This window comes from Rhinolophus sinicus, linkage group LG01 (assembly GCF_036562045.2).
Source record: "Rhinolophus sinicus isolate RSC01 linkage group LG01, ASM3656204v1, whole genome shotgun sequence".
NCBI lineage: Eukaryota > Metazoa > Chordata > Mammalia > Chiroptera > Rhinolophidae > Rhinolophus > Rhinolophus sinicus.
In genome coordinates this window covers 68,227,832-68,242,288 of record NC_133751.1, presented here as the reverse complement: position 1 = coordinate 68,242,288, position 14,457 = coordinate 68,227,832, and the positions used below count along the sequence as shown (strand labels likewise).

General features: G+C 38.4%; 1 protein-coding gene across 2 annotated transcripts in view; it reads right to left on the bottom strand.

Moving 5' to 3' along the window:
* Window positions 1-14,457, bottom strand: part of CCDC191 (coiled-coil domain containing 191) — a 63,450-nt gene that overhangs the window by 48,766 nt on the left and 227 nt on the right. For both annotated transcript variants that reach the window (XM_019734878.2, XM_074331674.1), the window contains exons 2-4: window positions 9,952-10,093; window positions 5,526-5,663; window positions 1,869-2,047 (exon numbers count right to left, since the gene is read on the bottom strand). In XM_019734878.2, coding sequence (XP_019590437.2) covers window positions 1,869-2,047; window positions 5,526-5,663; window positions 9,952-10,093 — 459 coding nt within the window. The remainder of the gene's footprint in view (window positions 1-1,868; window positions 2,048-5,525; window positions 5,664-9,951; window positions 10,094-14,457) is intronic.

Here is a 14,457-nt window from a genome sequence, read left to right as displayed (position 1 = left end):
GTAGAAAGGGGTTTGTAAAACCTCAGAACACATTTTGAAGGTCAGAATATACCCAGTTTGAAATATTCTGGTCCAGAACTCCACCGTTTATCAGAAGAATAGCGGGAATTCATTTGCTTATCGGGTAAGGACCCATACATATTTTTAAATGAAGTTAGGTAAGATGACACCCAAACAATCAGGGAATGATCTGCACCATGGAAAAGTTGAAAATCTAACGGGTCAGCTGCCGAGTTCTGAATTCTTATTTAGTAATGATTTCCTACCTGTAAGTTTCCAACATATACATTACTGTTATTTATTTAGGCCACGTCTGCATGCTAATTATAATTTGAAACAGAACATTTTGGGAGGCTACATTGTAAAGGATAGAAGAGTAATTTACAGATGGTCCCCAACTTATCATGGTTTGACTTACAAGTTTTCAACTTAAGCAATACACATCAGTAGAAACTATACTTTGAATTCTGAATTTTGATTTTTTCCTGGGCTAGCAATATGTAGTAAGCTACTCTGTCATGATGCTGGGCAGTGGCAGTGAGATGATTTTGCCGAGCTGTAGGCTAATATAAGTGTCCTGAGTACGTTTAAGGTAGGCAAGGCTAAGCTATGACGTACAGTAGATTAGGTATATTAAGTGAATCTTTGATTCACAATATTTTCAACTTCTAATGGGTATATTGGGACATAACCACATCGTAAGTCAAGGAGCACCTATACTGCCTTAAGGAACACCACAACCCTTTGTTCCTTTCTATCAATATTTAAATATACTGACGTTGCTGGATCATAGCTGGAAATCAAAACCATGAACTTCACAGTTTTGTTTTGAATTTATTGGGGTGACAATGGTTAGTAAAATTACATAGGTTTCAAGTGTACTGTTTCTCCAATTCTGTAATACATCATCTATATATCACATTGTGTGTTCACCACCCAGAGTCACTTCTCCTTCCATCACCATGTATTTGATCCCCTTTACAGATATTTTTGAATAAGTTCAATAACCTTTTTTCAAATCTATTAATTCTTTTTTTGAAGTAAGGAGTCGTCCTTTCCTTCCTGCTTCACTTTACCCTTATCTTACTATCCGGTTATAAGACTTCTGGATAATGGCTATCTCTTATTGAAACTTCTTTCCTCTCTTTTATCATAAACCCAAAACAAAGATATATTTCTACCTCAGTTTTTCTAACACCCACAGTGCCTTATGATTTAAAGCAATCAGAAATTCGGTGTCACAAGAAGACAGAACACATGTATAGACACTGATTCTAGTTCAGTCTTAGTTTTGCACATGTGGCAAAGACTTGGCCATTCTGATGTCCTGAAGCTCCTCTACAAAGTGTCAAGTGCATCTTTTTCCTATAACCTGCTATTCCCTGTGGAGAAAGGAAAATTTCCATATTCAACACAGCTGAACTGGAATTAATTCATATCTGTCCTCCCTTTCAAATTACAATCACAAAATGAGTGAATTTTTCAGTTGCTAGAAAAAAATTATCACTAGAATATTCACGATATTAATATGTTGATGTCACAATTCAAAAACCAAAATCAAGCAAAACCCAAACCACATATTTATGATACAAAGAACCATGTCCAAACTAACGAAGTTTAGCTCACCACTCTATTGGTTAAAATCAATTATTCCTTTTTGGGGGGGCTTTCTTAAATTGTTTCCTATCCTCAGTTTACAAGCATTATTTTTCTTCTGAAGTACTTATATTTTACTTTTATTCCATCTAACCAAACCACAGATGGCACCCTTTTTCATAAGAAAGCCTCAGTCTTTATTTAAGCTTATTAAATGTGTTACACAAAGATTGCTTCCTGTTATCCATTTTAATTTTGTTTTTCCCTCCCACCTGCTTATGTCTCATCTCCATGGTAAGACGAGGATCCTTCTGCTGCTTCTGGTCTTGGTTTCCATTCATTCCAAGATCTTCCAACATCCCAGAATCCACCACATCTTTATGGAGCAGATGGTCTATAAATTTTTGAATGGTGGTACTTTCTTCTTCTTCCTCCAAATGGCTACATAAATCTGGGGGATACAGAACAACAACAAAAAAGGGACATTTTTCAAAAAATTTAATTTTAATGTAATTTCCATATTTATGGAAGGAGAACTGACTCGGGGTGGTGAACACACAATGTGACATACAGATGATGTATCACAGAATTGTACACTTGAAACCTATGTAATTTTACTAACCATTGTCACCCCAATAAATTTTAATTAAAAAATAATAATAATCCTGATACAATAAAAATACAAAGCTGTGAGTGCTCAATAAATAGTAACTGATAATGCCAATTGGATGAGTATAGACCTCAGCAATTACCTTCAACTAAGAGGGAGAAAACCTCTACTCGTGAATAATTGCCCTCATCCCAGTCACCGAAGACTCCCTCACTGTCAAATTTAAAAGCTACTACTTCAATCTAAACATGCTTGAGACTGCATTGCTTTTCAAAAAATGGCTTAATTGCAGCATAACTAAACTGTAAATATTTAAAGTTTACAGTAAGTTTTGACATATCTGTATACCAGTAAAACCATCATTACAGTCAAGATAATGAGCATGTCTGTCAGCCCCAAAAGAGCCCTCACACTGATTTGTCGTCTCTTCCCTTCATTCCTCCCCACTCTCTCTCCTACTCCAGGCAACCACAGAACCTGCTTTCTGTTGCTACTGATTAGGTTACATTTTCCACAATTTTGTATCGATTAAATCATACGCTATGTACTCTTTTTTTGGTCAGGCTTCTTTTACTCAGCACAGTTATTTTGAGATTCATCCATGTTGTAGCAATAGTTTATCCCACTTTACTGCTTAGTATTCCACTGCAATGGGTATACCACAGTTGATTCATTCCTTCATCTGTGGATAAACATTTGGGTTGTTTCTAGATTTTGGCTATTCCAAATAAAGTTGTTATGAACATTTATTTGTGTAGAAGTCTTTGTACGAACATAGGCTTTCTTTTCTGTTGGAAAAATGCCTAAGGTTAGAATGGTTAGATCCTATGGTAAGTATATGTTTAACTTTTTAAGAAATTGCCAAACTGTTTTCCAAAGTGGCTATATGATTTTACCCTCTCGCCAGCAATGCAAGAGAGCTCCCTCCACATCTTCGCCAACGCTTGGTATGGTCAGTCTTTTAATTTAAACCATTTTAATAGGTGTACAAGGGGTTACTCATGGTCGTTTTAATTTGTATTTTCCTAATAATATTGTACATCTTCCTTGCTGATATTCTGTTTAGTATATCACATAGTTTCATACATTATTGAAAATGGGGTTTTGAGTAAAGACTATGTAGGGTGTCCGATGGATACTGAATTTACTGGGGGATCACTTCATCGATTATATAAATGCCTAACCACTGTACTGTACACCTGAAACTAATATAAAATAATACTGATGTAAAGTACAGCACAGGGAACATAGTCAATGGCATTGTAATAGCTATGTATCGTGTCAGATGGGCAGTAGACTTGTTGGGGTTATCACTTTGTGAGGGGTGTAAATGTCTAATCATTATGTTGTTTTATACAGCTGAAACTAATAATAAAATTAAATTTTGAACAAAGAAAACGGGGTTTTGAAGTCTTTAATTGTTATTGTTGAATTATCTGTTTCTCCCTTCAATTTTGTCAGTTTTTGCTTCACATATTTTGGGCTCTTCTGTTTAGAGTATATATGTTTATACTTATGTTTTCTTGACGGATTGACCTTTTCATCATTATAAAATGGCCTTCTTTGTCTCTAGTAGAAGTTTTTTTTCTTAAAGTCTATTTTTTTCTTAAAGTCTATTAGTAAGCTGCTCTTGTTCTCTTTTGGTTACTGCTTACACGGTATATATTTTTCCATCTTTTTACTTTTAACCTATTTATATTTTTGAATCTAAATCTTGTCTCTTGTAGATAGCATATAGTTAGGTCATATTCTGAAATTCTGTGTTTTGATTGATGTGTTTAATCCATTTACATTTAATGTAATTCCTGAGATACAGTAGGATTTACATTTGTCATTTTGGTATTTGGTTTTTACACATCATATGTAAATGCCCTTTATCAGGTTGTGGAGTTTACCGTCTTTTACTAATTTGCTCAGAATTTCTAATCAGGATTTTTGTTAAGTACTTTTTCTGTGTCTACTGAGATAATCACATGCTAATGAATATTTTTGGTAAGCATGGTAGGCATCCTTTTTAATGGCCACATAATAATTTTGCTCAATGTTTTGATTAAAAAACAAACAAATAAATAAAACAACCCAAGAAACCTCGAAAAACAAAACTCCAATAGCATAAGATGAGTGACCCGGTATGATACTAGGTGGTTAATAGCCAGCTTAAGTAAAGAGATATAACTGGATCTGTTAGCACGGTATGAAAGGAAGTAAAAGTTTCACTGTATTTCATATGTGCTTCAGAATAAATATGAAGTACTGAAATGCCTCACTTTAATAATGACATTCATAAACTAGAAAAATATCCAGAAGGTAGCAACCAGGATAAGATCCAGAAACAATGTGATAATAAAAAAAACTGCAGAGAGCACTGGTGTTACTTACTCTAGAAACACTGAAGTATATGAGGGATCAGATATGACTACAACTCCCACAAAAAAAAACACAAAGACTGTCCTAGCGAGAGGAAACATGATACTATTTTCTGTGACACTAACGGATAAAAGTTACTGAGGACAAAAATCCTAATTCTCCTAACTAAGAGAGAATACTAGGAAGATTAGAGCCTCACAACAGTTGAACGGGCTCCTCCAAAGTGCAGGCTCTGTATCCTGGGAGGCGTTCAGGCAGAGATTATATCACCCCATATTAGGGATACTGTAGGAGGACCTTTACCTGAGTGGGTGAAGGGAGTAGATCAGACTAGGTGATCTTGAAGGATTCCTCTAACTTTAAGAGCTTATGACTTTGTGATTCCCAAGCTGGGGTTTGTAGAGTCCTAACAAGGGGAATGCTACCAGGTGAGTTCAACGTTGTCTGGGTAACGCTGCCACACTGTCACCATGCCTTCCCCTACGCTCAGGGGAAAAAATCTCAGATTCTTTGGCTACATTAGAGGAACCATCACAAGTTAGCTGTTTAACTTGTCTGACACTAGCTCTGTGTACAAGTAATAATTTTTCTTATAAAGATATATGAAGCATTTTGTAAATATAAAATAATATACGCGTGCTCAAATGTAGTCTCCAAAATAAATAGGGACCCAACAGTGTATAGGAAAAGGCAATCTTAAACATCATTATTTACTAGTATAGTCATAAGAATTATAAATAATATAATATTTTGATTTAAAAATATCATGAATTTACTGAGGATATAGATAAGTAATTTAAATTGAATCAGGAAAAAGGAAAGCCAATTATAAAGCTAAGCAAAACACAGAAAAGTCAAAAGATATTATCATTTATTATTCAAAACAGTTGAAAAGACTTCTTAAACACACTCATTGGATGTTAAAGCTTGGAACAATCAGATCCGTTCTTACCATCAAACTTGTCATACTGCAAATGACCTTTGACCTCTGACACAGGAGGGATACTTGACCCAATGTCTTCAGTGTCCCCATCACTTGCTAGTTCTTGCTTAAGTTTGGTGTCTAACCAGTCATGGATCAGCTCCTGAGCTATCAATAAAACAAAAACATGTCTTTAATATTTCAGTATTTCAATTACTTCAGAGACCTTTCTTCATTCACTGTTTTCATTCATTCAATAAATATTAATTGAGCACCTATCATGTGTTCTAGATGCTTGGAATATAGCAGTGAACAAAATGGGAAAAACAAAACACACCACCATGAAGCTTACATTCTAATTGGGAAAGAGAGAAAATAAACAAGTCAGAAAAACAGAGCAGGGGAAAGAGAAAGTATGTACAAGAAATAGAAGCTAGGTGTTGATAGTTTTAAATTGGGTGGTCAAAGGAGGCCTCATTGAGAAGATATTTGAGCAAAGAACGGAAGGAAGTGAGGGAGTGAGTCATGTGGCTCTGTAAGGGAATATTATTCTATGCAGAGGGAAAGCAAGTACAAAGGCCCTAAAGCAGGAGAGTGTCTAGTGTGTTGGACAGATAGTAAGGAGGCAGTGCGGCTGGAGAGCAGTGAGTGAAGGGAGCTGGGGGAAGAGCAGGAGATGAGGTGGAAGGGTAACGTAGAGATCAGGTGATTCCAGGCTAGGGTTATCTCAGGCTCCCGCCGACATTTGGTCACGTCTGCAGCCATTTTTGGTTGTCACTACTCAGGGAGGTGATACTGGCATCTAGGGGGCAGAGGCCAGGAATGATGCTGAACATTCTACAATATACAGGGCAGCACCCACAACAAAAATTATCTGACCTAAAATGTCAGTAGTGCTGAGACTGAAAACCCCTTCTTTAGAGTCTTGACTCCATTCTAGGTATTTTGGCTTTTACTCTGAATGCAATGAGAAGCCACAGGAGGGTAGTGAGCGAAGAGGTAACTTATATTCTAAGCGATCATTCTGATGACAACTATGTTAAAATAGGCTACAGGGGGACAAAACACAGAAGCAGGGCACACCAGTTGGAAGACAAATGCAAAAATCCAGGAAGAAAGGGGATGGTGGCCTGGACCTGGAGTGGAGGTTTGAAAAATGGTCATAGTCTAGAAAATAATATTATGAGGTAAAGTTGACATGATTTGCTGATGGACAAGACATGGCATGTGACAGAAAAAGAAATACAGGTTTTGGGCTAAACAACTGCAAGGACGGAGATACATTTTCCGAGCCAGGGAAGGCCAACGGAACAGTGGGTTTGGAAGCAAGATCAGGCGTTCAGTTTTAGACTTGTTTAGGTTTGAGATGCTTATGAGATATCCAAAGAGGAATGTCAAGTAGGTACTGGCTATACCACTCTGTATTTCAGGGGAGAAGAGCAAGTGGAAGAAATAAGTGTGGGTGTTGTTGGTATACAGATGGTACTTAAGCCGCAGAAGTGGGGGAGACTGCAAAAGGAGGAAGGTGGGTAGGGACTGGTTCAAGGACAAAGCCATGAGGAACTCCAGTATCTAGAGGCTGAAGAGATAAAGCCTCTAAAACCAGAAAAGCAGACGAGGAAGGAGAGGTCATTAAGGAAGCAGAAGAAACTAAGAGTGTGATATCCTGGAAGCCAACTCTCATTTAAATTTCTTTCTTGGTGATATCCAGGAAATCTTCTTAAATAGATAGGTGAGAAAATGTCTCCTTTAGCATGACCTTCACCGTGACTATCAGCATAACAGCTCTTATGGGGAGGGTTTGGGAGTTTCAAAGGAAAAAAATGTCTACTTCAGCATTCTCTTCATCGTTATTATTATCATCACATAACTCTGTGGGAATGGAGTGTTTCTATATATTAAATAATGCTAAAAGGCATTTAATAGAGATAGGAATGAATGATGTGTAAAACAGGAAAAAAATGAATCAAGGTAGTAGAAAGTAAGTGTCAAAAGTATACGAGCAACAAACATTACCAGCTTTCAGAGGAAGGTCGAGAAAGGGAGCAGATATTATTGAGTAACCCTGTGCATGATAATTCAGATATTTATGTGTATAGTAACTTATGTATAGAATAATTCAGATCTACTCAACACTAGTCATTGGTAAAGAGAGGTTTACCAATATCCGCAGGGGAAACGTTCCAAGACCCCCAGTGGATGCCTGAAACTATGGCCAGTACCAAACCCTCCATGTACTGTTTTTCCTATACATACACACTTATGATACAGTTTAATTTATAAATTAGGCACAGTAAGAGATTAACAACAATAACTAATAAAATAGAATTATATCAATATATTGTTATAAAAGTTATATGAATGTGGTCTCTCTCTCTCAAAATATCTTACTGTCCTACACTCACCTTTTCACTAAAAGGAAGCAGTTTACAGCTTTGCTTTGGCATATCTGAATTGCCAGCATCACTACTCTTGCATTTTGGGGCAATTAAGTAAAATAAAGCTTACTTGAACTCAAGCACTGTGACGCTATGACAGTCCATCTGATAACCAAGAGAGCTACTAAGTGACAACAGGCAGGCAACGCATGCAGGGTAGATACCTGGACCAAAGGATGACTCAAGTCCCAGGAGGTACAAAGCAGACGGTGAAACAGTTCATCACGCATCTCAGAACAGCGTGCAATGCAAAATTCATGAACTGTTTATTTCTGGAGTTTTCCATTTAATATTTTTGGACTCCAGTTGACCTCAGGTAAATGGAAACGTGGAAAGTGAATCCAAGGATAAGGGGGAACTACTGCTCTACGAAGTGCACCAAAGGAACTAAGAATGGAAACTTCCCTGGGAGTGTTCAACTGGAGGAATTCATGTTGGATCAGAAGAGGGGTGTCCAAGGCTACCTCAGAGCGGAATCTCTCAAAGGCTGCTTCTCAGAACACTATTCTTGTAGATTATTAATAGATGGTTCATGAGAGGAGAGAAAAGAATATAAACCTTTGAAAATCATGTTCTGTCCATATACCAGTACTTCTTAATGTGGATCACTAGTTTCTCAGGATATTAATAGGTATTTTAGGATAAGAAGAGTTTTGTGGAAGCTTGGGAAATTGGGTAAACTTTTTTTTTTTTTTACCAGCAGGAGTTCTCAGAAACCTTAAAAGACTAAAGTATATATATTGTACATTCTCATTGGTGGAATGGGAAGGAGGATCGGCAAGACGTACCTTGCCGATTTCTGAATCAGTCTCCTTTCTCCAGCTGCAGTACAACTAACCACCCACGACTAAGCACCATTCTGCTCACCCAGACACTGCAATAGCCTCCCACTGGTTTCCCCACTCCCTCTTTTTCTCCCCTCTAATCCACTTTTTATACATTTAAAAATTGTCCTATTACACCTCTGCTTAAAACCCTTGTGTGGTGTCTCATCATACTCAGAATAAAATCTAAATTCTTTTCCCAGGCCTGTAAGGCCCGAGGTGACATGTCTTCCGCTCACTTCTGAGAGCTCATCTCCACTGGTAACCTCTAACCACAAGGGTCTGCCCTCAGTTCCTCAAGCACATCAAGCTTGTCTGTACTTGAACTCTTGATGCCACCTTTCCCTCAGCCTGGGATGCTCTTCCTCCATCACTACTCAGCTGGCTCCTTCTTGTTATTCAGGTCTAAACTCAAAAGACTTGTCACTATCTGATCATTTGATTTCAATTTTCTTTATTCCCACACAAGAATGTATACTCCATGAAGCAAGGGCTTTCTTTGCCTGTCTTGTTCATAACCTGTTCCTCCAGTGCCTAAAATAGTTCCTGGCACTGAATAATACTTAAATATATGTGTTGAATGAAAAAAGAAATTAACTGAATAACTGGAGACACAAATAACCCAGCAGGAAGTTGGCTTTCAGGACATGGCATTCGGACTCTCCTCCAGCCTCAGTGGCCTCTCCTTCCCAGTCTTCTTTGCTGGTTCCTTTTAATCTCTTCATCCCTAAACCGTGGCGTTCCTCAGGGCATCAGTAACTAAAATACTAAATTCCAGAGGAGTAAATGCTTTGGGGAGATAGGGAGGTTAGATCAGTTTTAGAATCTCTTTATAAGGAACAAAGTTGATTTATAAACTAGTGATCAAATTCTGTATGATACTAGAGCAAGTTAAGAAGCTGCCTCTGTACCACAGGACTAATACCTTATAACTCTCATCGTTTACTCTTTATGTCAAACTGCCTCTGGATGTGGTTCTATTTCAGAAGACAAAGAGGGCCTTTGAAATAGCCTTACTTGTAATTCTCAAGTTAATTCCAGAGTAAATTAAGTTCAGGGCAGTAAAAACAAACAAAAAATAAGAAGAGAAAGAAAAGCTTTCATTCTGTACTCCAAAATGCATTATGGGTTATGCTTTAATAAGTTGTACTCCAAAGAACTGTTAATAACGCAGCAAAAAATGTATTCTCTTACCTTCTGCATAGACTTCATCATGATTCTCTATTTGCACAGATGTTTCCAAATCAATGATTTGGCCCCAAAGCCTTCTAGAAAAATCTGAATTTCCAGCAGAAAATGCTTTCGAAACTGCATATTCTGAGCTTTTCTCTATTTCCTTTAACAGAAAAAAAAAGTCCAGTAAGATGACAAGTTTGTTAGTGTTAGAAAATTTCCCTCCAATTCAAGAATCTGATTTTCTACCAACTACTAAGATACTTTCATTGTTCCATTTTTGAAGGAACTCTGTCTGAGGCTTAAACATTCACCTCAAATAATTTCATTCATTATACATGAATTGCAGTATTTCACCAGGTTTTACCAGGTGGTCATAATGTTTGTATTTGAACAAAAGGTTATTTAAGCTTCAGATAACTTTTGTGTAGAGCATTAGTTATGGGATCCTGGCACCTGAATATTTGCTTTCAATAAGAAATACCTATAAAATCAGAATGAGGATGAATTGTAAATGGTGGTGGACTGCTGCATTTGGGGTGAGCTGCCCCAGGACTCACAGTTCTACCAGGCATCTGTCTGATTCTAAGTGACTTCAACATCCCTGAGGAACACCGACCCACATTCCAGACTCAAGGTTCACTTCACCTTCTGTACAGCCTTCCCCTCGATTGCAGTTCAGCAACCCACTGACATGGTCGCCCTGAACCACCTCATACAGAATTTTCCACTGGTCAACCCAACCCTGATAACCTCGGCCCGCTAACGTCAGTCTCCTACCCATCTTCTCCCGCTCCCCCTACTCCACTCACCAAGTCCTCCAGGCACCACATGTCTCCTCCTTCTTCCCAACCTATGAGTCCTCTAAAGGGTCCCCTTCTTTTCCTACTCTGTGTGGATATTCAGTTACTCTCTTACATAAGCCTCAAATCTATTGCTCCTTTGCCTTTCCAGTGAAAACCTTCAGGCCTGGGTCAATCTAATCTAGCAATTTTGGGTTCCACAAAAATTTACAATTAGCTGCTTCAGCCAAGTCCCCAGTGCTGCTGGGTAATCTTTCATTTCTAGTCTGAAGGAAGCCTGTTCTTGGCCTTCACCATGCTCCACACGTTCTTTCTGTATACTCCCCTATCTTCCACATAACAAGGTCCTAGCTGATTTTGAGAGGGTGGTTCACTCAAGTGCATTTGGAAGTCTTAAGTCTAGAGGTTGTAATTGTTTAGGGTACACTCAGAGTTAGGATATATTAGGGAACAAAATCAGAAAAGAAGACAGAGAAATGAGCAGAGAGGTATTAGGAGAAGCAAGAGAAAACAGTGTTATAAAAAGATAATGGAGATTTCTAGACTAAAAAAGTGATAACTATAGCAAATGAACCTTAAGAGGACAAAGAAGAAACCATTAGATTTAGTCAATAAGTAATTTATAAAACAGTTTCTGTGAAGTGGTGAAAACCAGAAACTGGGATAAAACAATTGTGGACATGAGAGGATAATAAAAATACAACAGCAAGGAATATAGGCTATACATCCAAAGATGTTAAATGAGAAAAAGAAATTATACGGCAATCTGAATGGATGGAGGGGGTCAAATGAGGACTTACTGGTTTTTTCAAGATGGGAGATTTGAGGGTACAATGGAAAAAAGAGCTACAGCAAAAGTTTTAGAGGAGAATGATAAAAGGAATGCTAAAAATCTGAGTCAAGCTGGCTAACAACTGCATGAAAGAGGAAAATGGCTCCATCTGTATCTGCATCCCCACCAAATGCTTCCCTTATATCCTCAATTCTCCCAACAGGTTTAAGTAACTTGCTTACCCCCACTGGACTATAAACTCTGGGAAGGCAGAACCTAAACCTGCCCCACACGCTGTATTATCTCCAGTGCCCAAAATAATGAGCTAGCGCTTAGTAGGCACTTAATAAACACCAGGTGGATGAATAGTTAACAATGATGTCTAGCCTAGGTTCCACCTGTCCTGAGGCTCATAATGCCTGTCAACCTAAGTAAGTAATAGCTCTTCAAAATACTACCAGGCAAAAGAATATTTTCCCAGGAAAATGTGGCATGATTTTGAACCATGTGGTGCACAAATGAATTAAGTATGGCAAGTTGCCAAACTGACACTCAGGCATGCACCTGAGATGGTTTAATGGTATTTTCAACTTAAATGGTACTTGGACTCAAAAATATACATCTCAGGTCTGGAAGAGACCTCAAAGGTTATCTAATCCAACCTCCCACTCCCTCACTAAATGCTCAGACATACTCTTCGGTAGTCCTGACATTAAGTGACCATTTAGAATCCACCTGAATACTTCAGTGATAGAAAACACTTATAAGACTGTTGTGGGGACAGAGCCCCAAAGAACAGTTTCCAGGCTCTCGGCCTCTCATAAAAAGGTGCTGGCTCAGGTAGTAAATGGCCATCAACTGTGATTGGTTGGCCATCAGCTGTGGTTAGTTGGCTGTCAGCTATAACCAGTGAGCCATTGGCCACTAATATAATTGCTGTGGCTATGCTAGCAGCAGAGTGGGGGCTAGCAAGAAGATGGTGGCTCAGCCGGCAAGTGGGGATTGCAGTTAGGATGGCGGGTTGCGGACAGTGTGGATCCAGCCTCCAGTGAGAGTATAGTAGTATGACTCCCCTATCTATGGCTCCGTGGGTGTTCCTTTTTGGCCTCTCCATGTCCTGCGTTCTTATGTGGGGAGCGGGACCAGAGACCCTGCTTGACTCCCCGCGTGACAACTGTCCACTCCATTTTTGGGTTGCCTCTAGTCATTAGAAGATTCTTACTTGTGATGCATGCATAGCTTTTACCTATTGTATTGGTCCCATAGGTAAATGTAACTACAGTACAGTCTTTTCAATTATCTGAGGAAGGCCACAGCGTCCTCTCCTAAGGTCTGTACTCTCCTCTCTTCTCCTCTCTCTTCTCCTCTCCTAAAGAGTATAAAAGTAAGGCAACATATACTCGTTTAATCACATACCGTGTTTCCCCGAAGATAAGACCTAGCCAGACAATCCGCTCTAGTGCGTCTTTTGCAGCAAAAATTAATGTAAGACCCAGTATTATATTATTTATATTATATTATATTATTACTTCAGTATATTATAGTAAAATACGACCGGGTCTTATTTTTTCCTCCAAAAGACGCATTAGAGCTGATTGTCCAGCTAGGTCTTATTTTCGGGGAAACACGGTATTTACTTTGCTAGTAATTCAGGTGGGTTTTTTAAAAAATAAGGACTATCTAAACTAGCATACTGATACATGAAGGAGGGAAAAGGTATAACACTTTCACTTACATAACACTTCACCTTCAAAGCACCTTATAGAAAACTAATTACTACAGCTGTATTGCTGAATAATTTTATTAGCAACAAAGAAGACTTGATTCTATTAAAACACAACTGAACTTTGAGGAGGTCTTGTGTTTTTACCATTTTCTTCTGTGGGCAGTAACAATGAGCACTAGCAGCAAAACCCCTTCCTTTTTGAGTCCTGAAATATTGTCCCAAATTTTTATCTTTCATCATCAAGTCTATATTTATAGCCTATTTTGGATCCAATTCAAACTGGTATATTAAGACAGGAGCAGACTCTTTCCAACTCTCTAGTGCCCTAGTCTGCCCCCTCCAATATCTGGGGCAAGATATTGACCAAGTGGAATATTTGCAGTGCATTGTTTAGCTGGTATATTTAGAATAAACTGCAAGCAAAATTGCCTAGGGCCCTCAAAAAGGCCACGTGTCTATAGAATATTTTTTTAAGAAAATATAACTTCAGGGTGAAAACAGCTGGTGAAACTGCTTTGGAGCTGAAAGCTGAGAAGCCAGTTACATTCTGGTACTCTCACCTACATTTAAAGCATTTATTTTTGTGACTGTTAACAAGTCCGTGAAAAGTATACACCATGTAATTGTGACTTTGCACATGTCATTTACATTTAAAGTCATTATGTTTAAAGTTTAAAATGGGGTTATCAGGTTTCCATGTCTTTGTATGCTATTGCATCAAAGGAGGTAACAAACTTAAAGAGGACCTATTTTTTAAATGTTGGTTGAATTTAGACATTTTCAAGTGAATCACATATTGATATATTCAATACTCACTTGCTTTCAGTTCATTTTAGATCCTTTATGTAAAACTAGAGGGGGAGGGATACAAAGATTTAACGTGAAAATCTTCCCCTTTCTATAAAAATCAGTTAGTTCCCTGTGAGTTGCAAAACAATAAATAAACAAATAAATAAAAGAAAAAGAAATGTGTGGGAACTTCCTTAAAATTGTGGGGTTATTAGCGGGGGGCGAGAGAGTTCGTGAATTCTCTTCACCTGGATGGGCACTACCAGACCTCTTTCGTTTGCAAAAAGCGTTAGATGGAAATAGTTTTTCCACGATGCTGCCCACCAAAACCGTAAGACCCCAAAGTTCCTAGGCCTCCTCCACCAGGGCAATGCTGGCTCCAGGGCAGCCAAGGCAGGGGCGGGCCAGGTAAGGATGCCCTGGGGGAAGGAGGAAGC